Source organism: Takifugu flavidus, chromosome 17, assembly GCF_003711565.1.
Source record: "Takifugu flavidus isolate HTHZ2018 chromosome 17, ASM371156v2, whole genome shotgun sequence".
Lineage (NCBI taxonomy): Eukaryota > Metazoa > Chordata > Actinopteri > Tetraodontiformes > Tetraodontidae > Takifugu > Takifugu flavidus.
Window position 1 is genome coordinate 13,209,900 of NC_079536.1, and position 21,446 is coordinate 13,231,345.

General features: G+C 48.3%; 3 protein-coding genes across 4 annotated transcripts in view; all 3 read right to left on the reverse strand.

Moving 5' to 3' along the window:
• cubn (cubilin (intrinsic factor-cobalamin receptor)) overlaps nucleotides 1–1,651 on the reverse strand; it is a 52,364-nt gene extending 50,713 nt beyond the window's left edge. The window contains 2 exon segments of the mRNA XM_057013801.1: nucleotides 976–1,105; nucleotides 1,304–1,651. Coding sequence (XP_056869781.1) covers nucleotides 976–1,105; nucleotides 1,304–1,419 — 246 coding nt within the window. The 5' untranslated portion in view covers nucleotides 1,420–1,651.
• A 5,537-nt stretch (nucleotides 1,652–7,188) lies between these two features.
• LOC130514288 (tissue factor-like) lies at nucleotides 7,189–12,521 on the reverse strand. 2 transcript variants are annotated; one of them, XM_057013797.1, is made up of 7 exons: nucleotides 12,148–12,521; nucleotides 11,986–12,111; nucleotides 11,383–11,494; nucleotides 11,019–11,212; nucleotides 10,499–10,680; nucleotides 10,247–10,412; nucleotides 7,189–7,721 (listed from the first exon to the last, which is right to left on the reverse strand). In XM_057013797.1, the coding sequence occupies exons 1-7, from the start codon at nucleotides 12,206–12,208 to the stop codon at nucleotides 7,576–7,578; spliced, it is 987 nt and encodes a 328-aa protein (XP_056869777.1). In that variant the 5' UTR covers nucleotides 12,209–12,521; the 3' UTR covers nucleotides 7,189–7,575. The 2 variants fall into 2 exon arrangements, with proteins under 2 accessions (XP_056869777.1, XP_056869776.1); XM_057013796.1 differs by having other exon boundaries at nucleotides 11,986–12,214.
• Nucleotides 12,522–17,417: 4,896 nt separating this feature from the next.
• alg14 (ALG14 UDP-N-acetylglucosaminyltransferase subunit) lies at nucleotides 17,418–19,656 on the reverse strand. The gene is made up of 4 exons (XM_057013799.1): nucleotides 19,306–19,656; nucleotides 19,000–19,145; nucleotides 18,238–18,360; nucleotides 17,418–17,833 (listed from the first exon to the last, which is right to left on the reverse strand). Exons 1-4 carry the CDS (start codon nucleotides 19,445–19,447, stop codon nucleotides 17,603–17,605), a joined length of 642 nt encoding a protein of 213 aa, XP_056869779.1. The 5' UTR covers nucleotides 19,448–19,656; the 3' UTR covers nucleotides 17,418–17,602.
• Between the last annotated feature and the right edge of the window lie 1,790 nt (nucleotides 19,657–21,446).

The window sequence follows — 21,446 nt, forward strand, 5'->3', positions numbered from 1 at the left end:
CAACATATGACCAGGACATGGACAGTCCATGGTCCACACCCTGGGGTCTCGGGCCTAGTCCGACTCAGTCTCGGGTCTAGTCCGACTCAGTCTCGGGTCTAGTCCGACTCAGTCTCGGGTCTAGGATCAAATGGTTTCAGTGGAATTTAGGACCCCTGCAGACAACAACGGATGGAACGCTGGCTCCCGAAGCGCTGCAGTGTATACACACGCCCGCTAGGTGGCGGTAATGGTGCAGTTGAGTCCCTGCAGCTTTAACTTTGACGATCACAACAGTGAACCTTTGACAATGTTTCACTGTTTCAAGCCTGAAATATAAGATATATCCTGGGAGCCAGGGTGGTTATTTTACTCTCCATGTTCTTTGACACCTTCACATGGATGTTTGGATCCTCTAGGATCACGTTAGCGAGCTCAGGTGCCTGCAGCCGGAGTGTTCTGTTCTCACAGAATGTTCTTATTGCTGCTTCTTTGATACACGGGCAGCGAGATAAGTTTCTCCTGATGTCATAAACGGCCTGTGTGGATCATTTATTTTAGTTTCTTTCTTAGTTTGAAGTGTAGCTCCACCTCAAAACCACCTTTTTCTGCTGGAAACACGTGTTTTTGGGTCTGAAGTATTGTTGTTTAATGAGGGTTGCTCCGTCCTCCGAAGTGCTCCTTAAGCCCCGCCCACCATCAAGGCATTGCATCTCCAGCCAGACCTTCGTTAGCCAAAGGTGAGGGTGTAGCTGCCATTTAGCTTGTCTGTTCATGTTTGAGAGCAAATCCCTGAGAAAGACACAGTATCAAAGCCCTTCCTTCCTGCCTTCCTTCCTTCCTCCTTCCTTCCTTCCTTCTTCCTTCCTTCCTTCCTTCCTTCCTTCCTTCCTTCCTCCCTCCCTCCCTCCCTCCCTCCCTTCCTTCCTTCCTTCCTAACCATATCTAAAACCTGATTAATAACAACAGCAATAAACGATAAAAGTGGAAGTTTACCTGACTCAAAAGTTGTGTTAGATCTTCATTATTCACTTTAACCCGACCTGATTCGGATGTCTGGAAACGGATCTCTTTATTATTCCCAGTTGTGAAGATGAGGTGGCCGCTGTCTGAGAGCATGTGCGGCCTACACACACACACACACACACACACACACACACACACACACACACACACACACAACTTTGTATGAAGAGTTGCTATAGTCAAAGAATTGCTGACATTATCTTATAGTAGACAGATTCCACAATTTTCTGAAGCATAAAGTGGATTTATTTCTTTTTTCTCCTTTACGCCATTTTGATTCCTGCAGATCTGGACTTACTGCTCACTGCTCAGCGTCCTTGGTCGGTGCCTTTGGTCTCCGGACTCGCCATCAAGCTGAGCTGACGGGAACAGGAGGAGGAGGAAAAGCCAGAAGGTTTTTAGTGTCTCTGCCATGGAAAAGAGACGTGTTGACGGGAACGCCAAACAATCAAATGAGGGGCTCCGGATGACCGGGACACTCTTATGGCCAGGACCAAGACTTTGACCTGTGGGACATCAACATGCGTGGACATTTTCAGCACGTTTTTACTGAGTAAGGCTGTTAATCACATGATGATGAGAAATGAGTAACCTGCTTTATGTGACTTTAAAAAAGCAGGTTACTCATTTTAAATGTTCCATCCTGTAGAAAACGGGACAAAACGAATCTCTTCCAAGAGTTCCTCATCCTCTGAAAACCACACGAGTCATGAGATTCTTGATTTACCAGATCTGTTGATTCCACACAGGACACGTGGAGGTCTAAGAGGGGTCACTCAGAAAGCCACCCGCTGGGTATCCTGTGCTCTCCACACCTGCCCACCTGCCCATCTACCCACCTGCCCAGCTGCCCATCCACCCACCTGCCATCCACCCACCTGCCCAGCTGCCCATCCACCCACCTACCCACCTGCCCACCTACCCACCTGCCCACCTACCCACCTGCCCATCCACCCACCTACCCACCTGCCCATCTGCCCACCTACCTACCTGCCCACCTACCCACCTGCCCATCTGCCCACCTGCCCATCCACCCACCTGCCCATCCACCCACCTGCCCACCTACCCACCTGCCCATCTGCCCACCTGCCCACCTGCCCACCTACCCACCTACCCACCTGCCCACCTACCCACCTACCTACCTGCCCACCTGCCCACCTACCCACCTGCCCACCTACCCACCTGCCCACCTACCCATCTGCCCACCTACCTACCTGCCCACCTGCCCACCTCCACACCTGCCACCTACCCACCTGCCCACCTACCCACCTGCCCATCCACCCACCTCCACACCTGCCCACCTACCTACATGCCCACCTCCACACCTGCCCACCTCCACACCTGCCCACTACCATGCTGCCCACTATACCCACTGCTCACTACCCAACCTGCCACCTACCCATCCACACCACCACCTCACACCTGCCATACACCTGCCCACCTGCCTCACCTACCCACCACCCATCCCACCTACCTACCCACCCGCCACCTACCTACCCACCGCCACCACCTGCCCACACCTACCTACCTGCGCCCACCTCCACTACCTGCCCACCTCCACACCATGCCCATCACCACACCTACCCATCTGCCCACCTACCCATCTGCTCACCTACCCACCTGCCCACCTACCCATCCACCCACCTCCACACCTGCCCACCTACCCACCCACCCGCCCACACCTACTACCCACCTCCACACTGCCCACCTACCCACCTGCCCACCCACCCGCCCACCTACCTACCTACCCACCCACCCGCCCACCTACCTACCTACCCCCTCCACACTGCCCACCACCCACCTGCCCACCCACCCGCCCAACTACCTACCTACACACCCACCCGCCCACCTACCTACCTGCCACCTCCACACCTGCCCAATACCACCTGCCCACCCACCCGCCCACCTACCTACCTACCCACCTCCACACCTGCCCACCTACCCACCCCAGGAGGCATTTCTGATTTATGTAAACATCTTTAATATCTCCATGCTTTTTTGTCAGACAGTCGTTAAAGACGATGCTGAAACCCTTGAAGATGTCAACGTCTCCCTGTAGAGACCTGGGGTCCGAAAGTCTCCGAGCTCCTGAGGAGACTTTAATGAGTGAACTCTAAATCATGTGAGAGCCAATAAAGTTGAACAACTTCACGACAGTGAGGTGCTTTTTCTGCTGAGCTCATCTCCGAGGCCACCATAACTGATCGTTATCACCTCCGGACCATCCAACAGCTCATCTAACCAACATAAACAGCTGGATTCCTGCACAAGCTTCTGTCCCATTACACAGTTAGCACTGATGTTTACTGTCATTTTTATTGGTAACAACATCAACAACAATAACAATAATAATCTCCTGGTGGATGGTCTCCTGCTGGACGGTCTCCTGCTGGACGGTGTCCTGCTGGACGGTCTCCTGCTGGACGGTGTCCTGCTGGACGGTCTCCTGCTGGACGGTCTCCTGGTGGACGGTCTCCTGGTGGATGGTCTCCTGGTGGACGGTCTCCTGGTGGATGGTCTCCTGGTGGATGGTCTCCTGGTGGAGACGGTCTCCTGGTGGATGGTCTCCTGCTGGACGGTCTCCTGCTGGACGGTGTCCTGGTTGGACGGTGTCCTGGTGGACGGTCTCCTGGTGGATGGTCTCCTGGTGGAATGTCTCCTGCTGGACGGTCTCCTGCTGGACGGTGTCCTGGTGGACGGTCTCCTGGTGGACGGTCTCCTGGTGGACGGTCTCCTGGTGGATGGTCTCCTGGTGGACGGTCTCCTGTTGGACGGTCTCCTGGTGGACAGTCTCCTGGTGGACGGTCTCCTGGTGTATGGTTTCCTGGTTGATGGTCTCCTGGTGGATCTCCTCCCACGCCTGGAGGGCTAGCTCCTGGACAGTCACCTGGGCGGTGCCTCTTTCCTTCAGACTCGGGTCCTCTACCAGAGGTCTGGGAGTCTGAGGGTTCTGCCCAGGATCTTAGCTGTTCCTGGACTGTGCTCTTCTGGACAGAGATCTCTGATGTGGTTCCTGGTATCTGTTGGAGCATCTACTTGGGGCTTGGGTGTTACTGCCCCTAGTGTCCCAATCACTACTGGGACCAGTGGTGCCTTCATGCCCCACATTCTCTCCATCTCCTCCTTCAGTCCTTGGTACTTCTCCAGCTTCTCATGTTCCTCCTTCCTGATGTTGCTATCACATGGGATTGCTACATCCATCACCACCACTGTCTCCTGGTGTTTATCCACCACCACTATGTCAGGCTGGTTGGCCACCCCATCTTGTCAGTCTGGATCTGGAAGTCCCACAGGATCTTGGCCTGCTTGTTCTCCAGCACTTTTCTCCACCTGGACCCTGGGACCTCCAGCCCATACTCAGATGTTCCTGTCCACTATGCCAGCCACCTGGTTATGCCGCTCCATGTGTGCCTTGCCTGCCAGCATCTTGCACCCTGCTGTGATGTGCTGGACTGTCTCAGGGGCGTCTCCACACAGCCTCCACCTGGGTCTGGTCTGGTCTGGTCTGGTCTGGTCTGGTGGACCCTGGTCTGGTCTGGTCTGGTCTGGTCCGGTGGACCCTGGCCTCTATTGCTCTGGTGCTCAGGGCCAGTTCTTGTGCAGCCATGAGTAGAGCCTCTGTGCTGTCTTCCAGTCCGGCCTTTTCCAGCTCCTGGTAGGTTTTCTGGATATCAGCCACTTCCTCAATTTGTCGGTGGTCCATTCCATGCAGGGGCTGATCCTTCCATGATAGCCCCTCAGGTTCCTCCTCCTTGGTGGGCTTTTGTTGCCTGAGGCATTCACTCAGCAGTGGGTCAGTGGGGGCCATCTTCTTGATGTACAGGCTTGTTGTTTCCTCCTGGGCAGTAGTTCAGACACTAACCCTAACCATTACTAGTCCTCGGCCCCCCTCCTTTCACTCTGTGTCCAGCCTCAGGACTCTGGACTTAGGGTGAAACCCTCGTGCATGGTGAGGAGCTTCCTGGTCTTGATGTCAGTGGCTTGTATCTCTTTCAGTGGCCAGGGTATTATGGCAGCAGGGTATCTGATTACTGGCAGGGCGTAGGTGTTTAGGGCCTGGATCTTATTCTTACCATCCAGCTGACCTTTCAGGACCTGTCTTAACCTCTGCAGGTATTTGGCTGTGGCTGACCTCCTAGCTGCCTCCTCATGGTTACTAGCTGCCTCCCCGTGGTTACTAGCTGCCTCATCATGGTTACTAGCTGCCCCCTCATGGTTACTAGCTGCCTCCTCATGGTTCCTAGCTGCCCCCTCATGGTTACTAGCTGCCTCCTCATGGTTACTAGCTGCCTCCTCATGGTTCCTAGCTGCCCCCTCATGGTTACTAGCTGCCTCCTCATGGTTACTAGCTGCCCCCTCATGGTTCCTAGCTGCCTCCTCATGGTTACTAGCTGCCTCCTCATGGTTACAAGCTGCCCCCTCATGGTTACTAGCTGCCTCCTCATTGTTACTAGCTGCCTCCTCATGGTTACTAGCTGCCCCTCATGGTTACTAGCTGCCCCCTCATGGTTACTAGCTGCCTCCTCATGGTTACTAGCTGCCTCCTCATGGTTCCTAGCTGCCCCCTCATGGTTACTAGCTGCCTCCTCATGGTTACTAGCTGCCTCCTCATGGTTACTAGCTGCCTCATCATGGTTACTAGCTGCCTCTTCATGGTTACTAGCTGCCTCCTCATGGTTACTAGCTGCCCCCTCATGGTTACTAGCTGCCTCCTCATGGTTACTAGCTGCCTCCTCATGGTTACTAGCTGCCCCCTCATGGTTACTAGCTGCCTCCTCATGGTTACTAGCTGCTGTTCCCTTCAGGTAGGTCAACCCCATCAGTTGTGATCTCCTATCCTCTTCTAGCTACCATCCGCCCACATTTATCTAGTCCGAATGACATCTCGATGTCCTTGCTGTAGATCCTAGTGAGGTGAATCAGGTCATGCTCGTTCTTGGCATACAGCTTGATGTCGTCCATGTAGAGGAGGTGGCTGATGGTTGTTCCACTTCAGAACTGGTACCCAAAGCTGCTCTTGGTGATGATCTGGCTGAGGGGGTTTAGGCCTATGCAGAACAGCAGGGGGGGGGGCTCCTGTCACCTCCAGAGCCTCCAGAGTCGTGTTCCACAGCTTCATGGAGTTCTGGATGAACTCTCTTAGGTTCCTGTTGGTGTTATACAGCTTTAGGCACTCCAGTATCCATGTGTGCAGCATTGAGTCACAGGCCTTCTAGTAATCAATCCAGGCAGTGCACAGGTTGGTGTGCTGCGTCCTACAGTCCTGGGCGACTGCCCTGTTGACCTGTTGACCTGGTGGTGTTGCCTCTGCCTTTCTGTGCTCTGCTCATGGATGGATCCATGTGCCTGCTGATCTTAGCCGCTAGGATGCCTGATAGGAGCTTCCATGTGGTGCTGAGGCAGGTTATGGGCCGGTAGTTGGACGGTATTGTGCCCTTCTGGGGGTCCTTCATTATGAGGCCTGTCCGGCCCTGGGTTAGCCACTCTGGGTGGTTCCCTGATGTTAGCAGCTGGTTCCTCTGTGCTGCCAGGCCTTCATGGAGTGCAGTCAGCTTCTTAAGCCAGTAGGCATGGATCTTATCGGGCCCTGGTGCTGTTCCTTTATAAAACACACGATCAGTTTTAGTAGAAAGGGATTTCGGGTGGTGGCATTAGCATAGCTTTAAGCTTTGAACTATGGTGACTGGTTCAAACCAAGGCCATGTGGGTGAAGAACACAGCCCAGGTTTTTAGAGGTGCCTGATGAATTCTCTCATTGAGCCTCCTTTCAGCTGATTTCATTGATCCTAACTGACACAGAGCAGGTAGCAGATCTGTGAAGGTTCCTGCCCCTTTAATTCTACATGTGATGCAGCTGAGCTTTGTTGTTTACACGTGGTCCTTTAAGCTGGTTTCCTGCTGATGGAATCCACGACGTTTCCTGTTGTGTCGTGCCAGGAGCGTCTGCAAGTCTTTGTATGTGTCTGAGGTTTCATCCTGTCAGAGTTGGAGAATCAGCCAGAACTTTCTTCATCTCCTGTCACACTCTCCAACATGGTCGCTGCTTTGTTTTTCAATGAATCAATTCAGAATTCAATCAGTGAGATGAGTGGCTGCTCACCCCACCTACACAACTAAATGAAACTATTCTATATATGTAGAAGTATATAGATATAAAAATCTAAAGAAATAACATCTGAAGCGTTATGTACATTGATTAGTTTTATTCCCAAGGTTTTAAAGCACCACCACCATACACACACCATTATTTTTATCAGTATACTCTAAATATAAATACACAATATTTTGGTGATTCATTTTAATTAACCAATAAATTAAGCATAAGGAAAAGACATTTCTCCTGGTAGTTGAGACAGTTCCTGTACATTAGTGCCATAAATATCTGCATTCTAACTCATTCAATCATAAAAAACCAACCTCTCACAACAAATAAAAGGAATGGAGTCAATCCCATCCAGCAGTAGGGCCATCCCTGGGCAGCAGGTCACGCTGGGATCCCACATGCTGATCAGTAGTTTCACAGAAATCACCTGAGAGCTCCGGCTGCTTCAGCCACAGTCACCTGTGGAACTATATGGGAGCTAGCGGCACGGCTTCTTTCTCCTTCTGCAGGACTTTCCTTCGGTGCTTGCAGCAGGCCACCGTCGCCCCGATAATGCTGCCAACCAGCAGCAGGATGAAGAGGACGGCCACAAAGATCACTACCGGCGAATAGTCTAGCAAAACCAGACAGAAGAAGGACCTGTCATGCTAGTTTACATCATCAATAGATTTGATGTAATATCTATATCAAATGGAGGGCTCCAAAGATCCAGGCAGCCGCCAAAAAGCTCCATGAACCTTTAGGTCATTAACATTTGTAAAACTGTTTACAAGGTGGATCAGTCTCTCACTGCACCCTAACCCTAACCCCCTAACCATCTAACCCTAACTCTAACCCTCTAACCCTAACTCTAACCCTCTAACCCTAACCCTCTGAACCTAACTGTAACCCTACCCCTCTAACCCTAACTCTAACCCTCTAACCCTTCCCCTCTGACCCTAACCCTCTAACCCTCTAACCCTAACCCTCTAACCCTAACTCTAACCCTCTAACCCTACCCCTCTAACCCTAACTCTAAACCTACCCTTCTAACCCTAACTCTAACCCTCTAACCCTACCCCTCTAACCCTAACTCTAACCCTAACCCTCTAACCCTAACCCTCTAACCCTAACCATGTCATCTCAAACCCTAACCCTAAACCCTAACCCTAACCCTCTAACCCTAACCCTCTGACCCTAACTCTAACCCTAACCCTCTAACCCTAACCCTCTAACCCTAACCCTCTGACCCTAACTCTAACCCTAACCCTCTAACCCTCTAACCCTAACCCTCTAACCCTCTGACCCTAACCCTAACCCTCTAACCCTAACCCTCTAACCCTAACCCTCTAATCCTAACCCTCTAACCCTAACCCTAACTCTAACCCTAACCCTCTAACCCTAACCCTCTGACCCTAACTCTAACCCAAACCCTCTAACTCTAACCCTCTAACCCTAACCCTCTAACTCTAACCCTAACCCCCACCCTGCCCCTCTAACCCTGCCCCTCTAACCCTAACACTAACCCTCTAACCCTACCCCTCTAACCCTAACCCTCTAACTCTAACCCTCTAACCCAAACCCTCTAACTCTAACCCTAACCCCAACCCTGCCCCTCTAACCCTAACACTAACCCTAACCCTAACCCTCTAACCCTAACCCTCTAACCCTAACCCTATTTATGGTGAGTCACCATTCTTCTTCTTCTTCCAAACGGAGTCACTGGAGCTCTTGATGTCATCGTTATTTTTACATTTGAAGTCATCTTGCCTGAGCCCGGACTCAGGAGAAGGTGCTGTCTATCTCTAGCGTCTATCGCTAGTGTCTATCTCTAGTGTCTATCTCTAGCGTCTATCTCTAGAGTCTATCTCTAGCGTCTATCTCTAGTCTATCTCTAGAGTCTATCTCTAGTGTCTATCTCTAGAGTCTATCTCTAGTGTCTATCTCTAGTGTCTATCGCTAGCGTCTATCTCTAGCGTCTATCTCTAGTCTATCTCTAGAGTCTATCTCTAGTGTCTATCTCTAGAGTCTATCTCTAGTGTCTATCTCTAGTGTCTATCTCTAGCGTCTATCTCTAGAGTCTATCTCTAGTCTATCTCTAGTGTCTATCTCTAGTGTCTATCTCTAGAGTCTATCTCTAGCGTCTATCTCTAGCGTCTATCTCTAGCGTCTATCTCTAGAGTCTATCTCTAGTCTATCTCTAGCGTCTATCTCTAGCGTCTATCTCTAGAGTCTATCTCTAGTGTCTATCTCTAGAGTCTATCTCTAGCGTCTATCTCTAGAGTCTATCTCTAGAGTCTATCTCTAGTGTCTATCTCTAGCGTCTATCTCTAGCGTCTATCTCTAGAGTCTATCTCTAGTGTCTATCTCTAGAGTCTATCTCTAGCGTCTATCTCTAGAGTCTATCTCTAGCGTCTATCTCTAGTGTCTATCTCTAGAGTCTATCTCTAGTGTCTATCTCTAGTGTCTATCTCTAGAGTCTATCTCTAGCGTCTATCTCTAGAGTCTATCTCTAGAGTCTATCTCTAGCGTCTATCTCTAGTGTCTATCTCTAGAGTCTATCTCTAGTGTCTATCTCTAGAGTCTATCTCTAGCGTCTATCTCTAGCGTCTATCTCTAGATTCTATCTCTAGAGTCTATCTCTAGTGTCTATCTCTAGCGTCTATCTCTAGAGTCTATCTCTAGAGTCTACCTCTAGTGTCTATCTCTAGAGTCTATCTCTAGCATCTATCTCTAGAGTCTATCTCTAGAGTCTATCTCTAGCATCTATCTCTAGATTCTATCTCTAGAGTCTATCTCTAGAGTCTATCTCTAGTGATCTGATCAAAGCTACAGGTTTACTTTGATGTCACTGATGTTCTCAAAGTAAAGGCAAATATTTGCTTATTACAGTGAATAAATTCCATTCAGCAGGACGTTTGCAAAGCACGTTCATGTATGATGACATTTGTCCAAATGTGGCCAAAGCAAAGCAGTGCTTACTATTTATATATATACATATATACAGTATGTCTTATCTTATTTATCTTATTCTAGTGTTTATTGTCTTCTCTATGTTGAATGTTGCAGCGTCACACCGAGACAAATTCCTGGCTTGTGTAATACTGTGTACTACATGAACAATGGCAGTAAATAAATCTGATTCTGATTCTGCTTTACCTTTTAAAATGGAGCTGTTTTCCTCTGAGCACTGGAACTGGCTCTGCTCTCCCAGTTGTTTGGTGATGGTTCTGCTGGGGATGTATGCCTGGATGCTAAAGCAGTAGCTCTCTCCCTGGTCAAGGTTGGTCAGCTCGATCACATTGGTCTTAGAGATGTGCTCTTTCTGGAGAGCAGAGGAGAACAACTCGGCATGAAGTGGCGTGACCTGCTCGTGCGTACCAACTCATGAACGTGGGAGACGTGGCTCACCTTGCCCGTGCTCTTATTTTTCCTATAGGTGACTTTATACATCAGCTGGTCAGAGAAGATATCTCGAATGTTGAGCTGGCGGCCGTCTTTAAACAGGGCAGTGAGAGGGTCAGTGACAAATAGGCTGGTCTTCTTTTTGTCTGCACTCACTTCCAGCTTGAAGTCCGGTTTTCCTATATCAGCTACATGACAAGGAAAAATAAGAATGAATAAATCTGGGCTGGACTCCCATGTGGCCCTTGAATGCATGTGTTTAAGAATGTTCTTTGACGCGCAGGTTTGAATACAGAACTAAAATATGAAGGTGAGGTTGCTAATTTCCTAGCAACAAGCACATTTTTAGATAGAGACAATAATGGCACATAAAGCAGCACCAGCTTTTCAGTGGTGAGCTCTTTTCCTGGGAATTTCACACTGTCTGGAGGAGAAACATGCACGCTCCATCCAGGCTGTGGGACTAGAACTCCTGGACTCATTCCTAACGCAGGAGAACACAGCAGACATGAGCAGAACCACCTACTGTCATTGTAGGGGCAGAATCGTGGTGACCTGCTGTAGGGAAACTCTATGAGGTCCGAGGTTTCGCCGAGCGGCGGTTCGGACAGGATTTCAGCCATGTAACTGGACCTCAGCTCGGTCAAAAAGTTGGACAGGTCACACTGTGGGAATGAGGAACGGATACAATGAGGGTTCCTCATTTTGTCTCCACCAATCCTGAAAGATAAAAACAGCCGGAGTTAAGTGTGCATTCTTCTCTGATCCTGATCCACCTTCCTGGAGAACGGTCCTGGATCAGTAAGAGATTCATATCGCCGTTCTGCCAGTAACATGACCTTCAAGGCTCCATTCCCACCCGTTAGATCAGAATCCGTTTCGTAACTCACCTGAAGAATTCAACTGTGTAGGAGTACAGATGGGAGGGTTTGGGGTCCCAGGTCAGCACCGTTTTAAAGTTGGTGGATTTCCAGGTGACATTATAGGCTCGAGGATAGGAGGCTGCAAAAGGTTGGAATGTCCCGTTAGAGCGACTCTCCAGCACGCATGTATGGGAAGATTCTTGTCATTCTGGAAGTTTTTCTGAGTCAACAGCAAACGGCACCGAGTGTCGAAATAACGCGAGCCCATTTCCGAACACCGAGTCCCAACTTCATTTTCATTCCCAAATTCTCTTTTCCCCACTTCCATACGTGGACTACGTGCTCGTGCGCCATTCTAACCTCTCTGACCAAGTTAAAAGGTTCCAGAAACCTCACGAATGTTTTCTGTTTAAGCCAAATTTCCTCTGAAACGTGTGTTCACGATGCGCAAATTGCTTCATTTTTTCTGAACTTTCAGTCGGGACTTCAGTCGGTGACCCGCAGCCAGGATCGGACTCTAGTCTCGGTTGCCAGGGCAACAGTGGGCTCTATTAAAGCGTGACAGACGGACGGACAAAGTCCAGCAGGATATATGGCGCATTGTTCAGGTGTGGATGCGAACCCACTCACCTGAAACGCTCCGCACGCAGTGAAGAAGGAGCATTAGGAAAAGTGCTGAACACTTCATGTCGACTCGGCTTCCTCGTCCCAACACTAACATCCAGCTGGTTCCGTGTGCAGGACGGGTCCCCAGTGCAGCGCGCCCAGTGTTCACAGTGTTCACAGTGTTCCCAGCGCGCCCAGTGTTCCCAGTGTTCCCAGTCTGTCGGCACTGATTCCTCCGCCGGCTCATGATTTGGTTACTAATCAGCCTCACTCCAGGCGAGTCGGGGGCGTGGCCGCGCGGAATGTGGCCAAATAAGGAAGGTCCGCCTGTGACGTCAGCGGGCAAGGACCGCCCTGACGTGCCTGTCCCGTTGACGTCACTGAGCGGTCGCTATTCACACATGCACTGCAGGAGAGAGGCTGGTGTTTACTGTTACATAGCAGTGTGTCAGCTTAACTTAGCACTGGTCCTGCTGGGAATTCTGAGTAACCACAGGGTGCCATTCACATTTGTAAAGCTCGTTGTGTATGACTGTGACATAAAAAGTGCATGAATCAGAATTTCCAAGCTCGGCTCTGCTCCAGTGGCTCACAAACCCACCAGCAGGTGACCCCACACCAGTAGCGTGCCTCTAGTCCAAACTAGTGGTGCAGCAGCAGCACTGAACAACAGCGACCAGGACAGGCTGGTCCGGAGGCCGAGACCACCACGGAGACCAGCACAGCAGCAGTACAGCAAGGCTGGAACCCTCAGGAATCATCAGGCAGCACACCAGCCTCTCAGTCCTCCTGCCTGCTGTGGGTTTAGGGTTGAGTTGTGAGGAGACTTTTCACAGTCCAAGCAGCCTCCAAGCAGTCTAACCCAGACCCTAACCCTCTAACCCTAACCCTAACCCCAACCCTAGCCCATTATCTCCATAATCACCACAACAGACCTTTTGGCCCCCACAAAGCTTATAACAGAGTAATAATAAGTCAAAGGGGGTTAAAACATTGTGAAGGTGCAGATGATAAAGTTATAAACTCCAAACCTGCATTGACCCCAAGTAAAAAACTACATATTTACTAACTAATTTAAAAGTGATGGAACTTGTAAGATGATGCCTGTAGCAGTGATGCTGCATAAAGAAGCACATTATTGTCTAGAGGAGTCCTGTCGCCCCCCATTGGAGGGTCGCCTGAACACAGCGACATAATGAGAGGGTTAGCTCACATCATCTATGCTCTAGCAGTGGGTGGTCACAGTGGTCGGGGGCCACAGGAAGTGACCTACTTTAGAGACTTCCTGGTGGCCTTGACGAGCCCAGATGAATGTGGCGTTTTCTTCAGGGTCAGACGAGCTAAGTGACGTCCAGCCAGAATCTGTCTTGAGTGGTCGTCAGAGCAAAGTTAGTTCCCACCCAGCACTGCAACATTCTCATTTCACATACAGTAAAGGCATAAACTCAGACCAGAACCTTCTTACTTTGTGCATTTACATTTTAAACTGAATGCTGTCAGGCTTCTTAAGACCATCTGTTTTTAGAGGTGAGCCAGTTTTTGCTTTCAGAGAATAAACATGTGGCAGATGCAAACATCATCTTCTTTTGGCTGGTTCTAAGGTCTCTAACCACATCCACAAGTCTCCCCTTGGTTCTTCCTCTGGACCTGACAAGTCTCCGGGGTTAGGGTCAGGGTTAGGGGTTAGGGTTAGGGGTTAGGGTTAGGGCCAGGGTTAGGGGTTAGGGTTAGAGTTAAGATTAGGAGTTAGGGTTAGAGTTAAGGTTAGGGGTCAGGGGTTAGGCGTTAGGGTTAGGGTCAGGGTTAGGGTTAGGGGTTATGGGGTTAGGGTCAGGGTCAGGGTCAGGGTCAGGGTTAGGGTTAGAGTTAAGATTAGGAGTTAGGGTTAGAGTTAAGGTTAGGGGTTAGGGGTTAGGCATTAGGGGGTTAGGGTTAAGGTTAGGGGTTAGGTTAGAGTTAGGTTTAGGGTTAGGGGTTAGGGTAGGGGTCAGGGTTAGGGGTTATGGGGTTAGGGTTAGGCGTTAGGGTTAGGGGTTAGGGTTAGAGTTAAGATTAGGAGTTAGGGTTAGGGTTAGAGTTAAGGTTAGGGGTCAGGGGTTAGGCTTTAGGGTTAGGGTCAGGGTTAGGGTTAGGGGTTATGGGGTTAGGGTCAGGGTTAGGGTTAGGGGTTAGGGTTAGAGTTAAGGTTAGGGGTTAGGGTTAGGGTTAAGGTTAGGGGTTAGGGTTAGGGTTAGGGTTAGGGTTAGGGTTAGGGTTAGAGTTAAGGTTAGGGGTCAGGGTTAGGGGTTAGGGTTAGAGTTAAGGTTAGGGGTTAGGGTCAGGGTTAGTGGTTAGGGGTTAGGGTTAGAGTTAAGGTTAGGGGTCAGGGTTAGGGTTAGAGTTAAGGTTAGGGGTTATGGGGTTAGGGGTTAGGCATTAGGGGGTTAGGGGTTAGGCGTTAGGGTTAAATGTAGACGAGCAAGCTTCTAAACTTCAAAAGAGCTTCTGAATCCAGGATCCTGGAATGGTCACTGATTCGAGTGGAAAAGCTGTAAAAATGTGCTAACGGTAATTGTGAGCCTCCATTGCCAGTTCCACTTGGAAGCAAGTGTATCATGTTTGTACTTGCTCAGGAATGTGAGGGAAGTTTGTTTTTGTGAAGCTTGTTCCAGGGAAAGAGGTGGGAGGATACTTGCTAAAACATGACTTGCATTTTTGGACTAAAGGTTGGCATGAAGCAGAGAGGAATCAGGTCAGATAGAGAAGATAAGAGCTGGCTCAGCACTTCTGGGTTAGTGGTAGCAGTGTGAGGATTGTTATTACTACTGTTATTACTACTGTCATTACTACTGTTATTACTACTGTCATTACTACTGTCATTACTACTGCCATTACTACTGTCATTACTACTGTCATTAATACTGTCAATACTACTGTCATTACTACTGTCATTACTACTGTCAATACTACTGTCATTAATACTGTCATACTACTGTCATTACTACTGTCATTACTACTGTTATTACTACTGTCATTACTACTGTCATTACTACTGTCAATACTACTGTCATTACTACTGTCATTACTACTGTCATTAATACTGTCATTACTACTGTCATTACTACTGTCAATACTACTGTCATTACTACTGTCATTAATACTGTCATTACTACTGTCATTACTACTGTCAATACTACTGTCATTACTACTGTCAATACTACTGTCATTACTACTGTCATTACTACTGTCAATACTACTGTCAATACTACTGTCATTAATACTGTCATTACTACTGTCATTACTACTGTCATTACTACTGTCAATACTACTGTGATTACTACTGTCATTAATACTGTCATTACTACTGTCATTACTACTGTTATTACTACTGTCATTACTACTGTAATTACTACTGTCATTACTACTGTCATTACTACTGTCAATACTACTGTCATTACTACTGTCATTACTACTGTCATTACTACTGTCAATACTACTGTCATTACTACTGTCATTACTACTGTCAATACTACTATCATTACTACTGTCAATACTACTGTCATTACTACTGTCATTACTACTGTCATTACTACTGTTATTACTACTGTCATTACTACTGTCAATACTACTGTCAATACTACTGTCATTACTACTGTCAATACTACTGTCATTACTACTGTCATTAGTACTGTCATTACTACTGTCATTACTACTGTCAATACTACTGTCAATACTACTGTCATTACTACTGTCATTACTACTGTCATTACTAATCCACAAAAGCCAGATTCTCTTTCACATAAGACATTTTAAAAACTAACCCTAACTTGCACAACATCTTCCATACGTCAGCTAAAAACAAAATACATCAGAATAAAAGCAGCTCAACCCAGAAACTGTAGAAAGCAGCTATGACAGAGTGCAGCCAGTCAGGCTTGGCCAGCAGGGGTTCCTTTAGTGTTTGGAAGGCGGTTCCGCCCTGATCCAAGAGGCTTCCTCAGGTCTCAGTGAACTGGTGGAACCCCAGAGATCCTTTTAGCGTCCTGATTGCTGGCGTTAGCATCAGTTGCTGGTCGTTTCCATCGGTAAAGGGTGGATCCTCCCAGTCACCATGTGCTGTGGGGTGTGAACCACTGGGAATCTTCCTGGGGAGGGATCCCAGGACAGCAATGGGAGCACCTACTTCCTGTCCTGTCCTGTCCCGTCCTGTCTTTTCCCACCACTTTGCTAACCTTTCGTTTGTCTTGATTAGCGGGTGCTATTGAAGCCGGTGTGCCTTGCTGCTGTGCCACGTTGTGCCTGTAAATTTCATGTCCTGCCAGAGCTTTTGTAATTGTGAAGCCTTTGTTTTCTGTCTCCATTTTTTGATTCTTTTTTTGATTGTTTTCTTGCCGTTCCTGCATGTTGCTGAAGGCCTGCTGAAGGTTCCAGCCTTGGACTCTCTCAGCCACAGACCCAGCAGTGGTCAGTGGAAGCTGGACTTGATCATTTCCATTGGTCTTTGTTTGGTTGCAGCAGATCATTGGGTTCATCTCTGGTACTGATGGGGCCCACTCCTGCGCTGGTTTACAGAGCAGAAGGGGACCGTAATGGACTCAGAAGCCTTTTATAATCCCTCAGAGGGGAAATAACGGCAACGCAGGCCTGGGTTGTTGAGGACATGTCCACATGAAAACGGCTGAGGGTTCCTGAAGCTCTGCTGTGTCCATTCCTGGTCCAACCCACATAATTTGCTTCTGTTGCCAGATAACTGGAATAGTTGCCACGACAGGAAAACTTTGATTGCTTCACTGTTGGAATTTATTGCAGGTCCGTTCGTGTTCTTGAGGGAAACCTGTTTCCAACAGAGTGGTTATGAAACGTTGATGCACATTTTAACTTTGCACTCGTCTGGGTTCCTATTGAGAAGGTTTCTCTAGTCCAGTGGAAGGAAAATCCAGGAAGTGGAAATATCATGGAGAATTCTGACAACCCTGTTCAAGGTGTTCAAGAAAACTCTGAAAACATTACAAACAAATCTGATTAGATTCACATGTTAGTCAGAAATAATGACTAATTATTATTCCATGTTTTGGGTAGAATGGAGTCGACTCTTCCACAGTGAATAACAACAGACTAAGCTCTTAAACCCTCAACCCACAATATCTTTGAACAGATGTTTTCCTGAACACACACTCATTTGTTTGCTAAAGTCTGACTTTCCAAGAAACGGAGGGGACGTTCTACTGCCAGCGTTCCTGTAACTCACTCACTGAAGAACATGGTGACTGGATCCTTTCATGTGCTCCACCATGTAGGTGGTTAAATGGAGCACTGGTCCAGCTGCAGCAGGTCCACTGGGGACAGGTGGAGCTCCCACTAAAACCAGTCAGAGCATTTAGCCTCAGTCATGTGGTGGTGAAGAGAAAATCAAAGGAAATTCCTCTTTTTAGCATTACGATTGTGGCTCTTTAGCACAGGAAATAATTCAATTCTCATGAGTTGTGCAACATTCTCATTTTTATTGATTCATTCAAATATATTTTACACTAAAATTCTTTTCATTCAGCTTGAAAAGTCGATGCTGAACTCACAGTTAAAACACTCGTTTTTGCTGAAGATCGATGCAGCAGAGAACCTGAGAAGAAGGTCTTCATATATTTATGCCCCCACACGGGAAGTTTCACACAATTCTTCCAAGAAAAATGGATTTGGGATATTTGTCCCTTAATGAAGGCCACTGCACAAAGAAATAGTCGGATAGGGAGTAGAGAATCTTCCCCGTCAGTGACAGTGTGTGCACTCTACACACACTTTCCACATAAACTATCACAACTTTCTTTATTCCCAATATTCCAAGTAGGAGCGCTGCCACACACAAGGGAACACAGGTTCCTGGGCCGTTACACAGCACCTGCAACCACACAAAGATGGGAGAGACAGGCTGTCAGACAGCAATATTCCCAGCACCAGCTGGATGCCGTCACTCAGGAGTCGGTGGTCAGAAGCTTCCTGGAGGACTGGGCAGCGCCTCATGGGCTGAAACCCCAGAGAGCCGTTAAATGAGGTACCAGCGCCAACCTCAAAACACCCCCAGGAACTTCTGGTCCGTGCCCCCCCACCCCATCAGCCCTCATTCTGGAGCTCTTCACCAGCCTCACTTCAAATGTTGACGGTTTTTTGGTCTTGGAAATGTTCAGATTTAAAAGTTTAGCCTCTGACCAGCTTCCAAAGGCATCCAGTCGGGCTCCTTTATACATCGGACAATTCCAAAAGCGGAGTTTTGTGATAACTTTTCATTTCAAAGGAAACGCTTACCATGTCAGGTCTGATTCGGAACATCAAAGGAAGAGAAGAGCAGAAGGACTTCAAAGTGCTGACAACAGAGGAGCTCCACGACTGGTGCACCTCTCGGCTTCGTGGGATTTGGCAGATAGAAAACTAGGAAACAAAAGAGCATACATGTGTGTTTTCTTTAACAAATGCAGATTTTCTTCAGATTTAAAGCTAAATGAAATATGTATGAAATAGGTCCTGGACTATAATTCCACACTGACATTTGATGGAATGATAATGTTTCTGTTGGCTGCAGCAGTTCCAGCCTCCGCTCTTGTTGCTTTGATGCCTTTCACCACTGGAATGTTCTGATGTTCTCACAGATCCTCTCCAGCTGTCCGGGTGGATGGAGGCCATGCGATATGGTCAGGACCTGTTTGACTGGGTTCATGGGACGGCTCTGGCTGCTCCGCTCCTGGACCTGAACACAGCTGTCCCTCAGACACTCCTGGTTGTGGCCGTCTCCATCAGAATGAAGGTGAACCTCCAGTCTCGTCTGAGGTCCCGACTGCTCTGGTGCAGGGTTTTAAAATATCGTTGGTTCCTCTCAAACCCAACCAGTCTTCCTGACCCATCTGCTGTCCCCACCAGGCCTTCCTGTGGATTCTTGCTCACATCTCTATCTTACTCATTCTGCAGTCTTCAGTGTAGATTGATTAAAGATCCTTTTAGCAGAGGACAACTTGAATGGAGAATGAAGGGGTGCAGGTAGCAGTTAGCAGGTAGCAGAGCAACTCTTTGTACCTGTGACGTAGATTCGCCTCTGGAGTTCTCAAATGTGCTGATTTTCTCTTCGCTCATCCTGTCGGTGTCAGCAACGACATAGTAGCGGGGGGAGAATGCGGAGGACAGGGAGCCCGTCAGCCGGAGGACCTCGGAGGTGTGTCCGCCTACACGACACACCAAACTCCGACTTACTCACGTTAAAACATGCAGACACACTTCCACCTCAACGCTATTGGAAATGAACCCGAAGCTGTGGTTCATCTCTGTTCTCCACTATATCTGACGGCTTTAAGTGCGAAATAGGGAACTATTTTGCGGCACTACCTGATCCAGCAACGATGACAACAGCGAAGGACTCTTTGGCCCTAAACGGACAGTTTCTCCCAGCCTTCAAAACCACATACAAGCGGAAAGAAACCAGCATCAGCAAGAAGGAAAGAGCAGAAAGGCCCACTAGCAGCGCCATCTTGGTCTACGGAAGCCGCCGTGGATCAAGCGTCTGTCCCGTGTTGGGGGGGAGCCTTGGTCCTGTGGTGCATGAAGCAAAATACAACTGGACTTCCGGGTCTGAGGACGCGCCACTGCGCATGCTCCGTAGCCTCATAGCGGCTGAGATTGCGCAGTAGTGTTTCCAAAACCTCCACCGAACAACCACTCGGGCTCTCCCGGATTCATTCGACAGTTTCCGTAATCGTAGCTGCGCGTTCATGAGCCTGTTACCGGGCTGATCGTGGCCGAGCCGCTGCAAACAGTGGCTGTTTCCGACTCCACACACTCGTTCCCTGTTCACTACTCACTACATGGGGGACGTGGATTGAGTGAACTACGTAGCGCACTCAATTTAAAGTTAGTATTCGGACAACGGCGTCATTTACGGCGCATGTAAAGTGACGTCATGGTGTCGCATAATAATTACGAACCGGTCGCCGGGAAAAGTGGCCAGGTCCATTTAATTATTTTAACCCATCAAAAATACATTCAGCGGTCATTTTATGAAAATGCAATATTTTACCCTATAATTAACTTTATATAATAAAATGAAATATTAATGTCAATAATAATACAATAATAATTACTTATTACCTAAAATAATTAGTGTCCCTTGACATTTTCAAGCCAAGGCGTGATGGAACATTCTCAAGTCATATTCCGCTGTAGTGAAAACATTTAATAAAGCAATTTTTTCATCAAAAAATGGATCAAAGCTACTTTTCATCTTGTAAATATTCTTTTACTGAGATTCTGTCACCTGGTGAGGAACAGACAATTCCGAAGAACAATTTTAAGTGGGGGGGGGGGATCAGTAAAGATTGGTTGATTTTTTTTTTTTTTTACACATTTATGTTGTAATATTTTAAGATGATCATATTGGACCCGTACTGAAAAAATATTCTTATTTCCAAAAAATTCATATATCAAACCGCACAGTAGAAATTACGTTAAAAAATGTATCCCGTCGGTATCACGTGATACCGTAAAGGCTGATGGGATACATTTTCTGAGTTAGGGTGCTCGCTTGTACACTACTTTTCGCAGTGCATTGTGGGATACATTGAGTGCACTAGATAGGGTACAGCGATGCTCACTAACAATTCGGGTTAGGTGTAATAATGACGTTCTCAATGTGATGATGTATGAGAGGGAAGAGAAGAAAGAGCCAGGCACCTCTCAGTGGGGGGTCTGACCTGCTCCTGCTGAAAATACTCTAACGCAGAGCCAAGGTGGGTCAGACCTACATCAATAAATCCCACGTCGACGCGCTCATTTCAGTGTGAGAGAGGAAGCTTAGTGTTTTGTTCCTGTGTTTGAAGACCCACATTTAACAGGCTTTAAGGGTTAGGGTTAGATATCGTAGTTATAAAGCAGGTTGTGTGTGATACAACAAGTAATCATGAGGAAGGGGACACGACTGACATCAAGAGGACACATTTGATTTGGGCTCATTTTGAGTGTACCCTACCTTCACGCGTCTGCCCCTGGCTGCCACCCGGGACTCATAGAACCCCAGATCTCTGGCTCTTTCCTCCTGGTTGCCAGAGGCCGCTCTTAACAATGGGTGTGTGATGATCCTGTGTCTGGTCTGTGTGTTATGTCTGTGGTGCTCTGTTTCTCCACTAGGGGGCGTGGCTGGCCCACCTCTCGTGCTGGCTGCCTCCACACCTGCAGCGGATCGGGATGATTAACGGGCCTTTTAAGCAGCCAGCACCAGCTGTCCTGGGTCAGACCGTGGTACCTCAGTGGTCCGGCCTTGTTCCCTCAGCCTGTTGTGGTTTTCTAACCGTGTTTTCTTCTCTTGCCTTGAGGTCACCACGTCTTCCCTCCATGTTGAGCGCCTCACTGGGTTTTGGCTTGGCACTTCGTTCACCGTCATTTTCACGAGTAGCACGTGCACGTTCCTTCACTGTTGTAAAGAAACTGTTGTTCACTGAAGCTCCTTCCTTGTCTGTCTTCTTGGTCCCACCTTG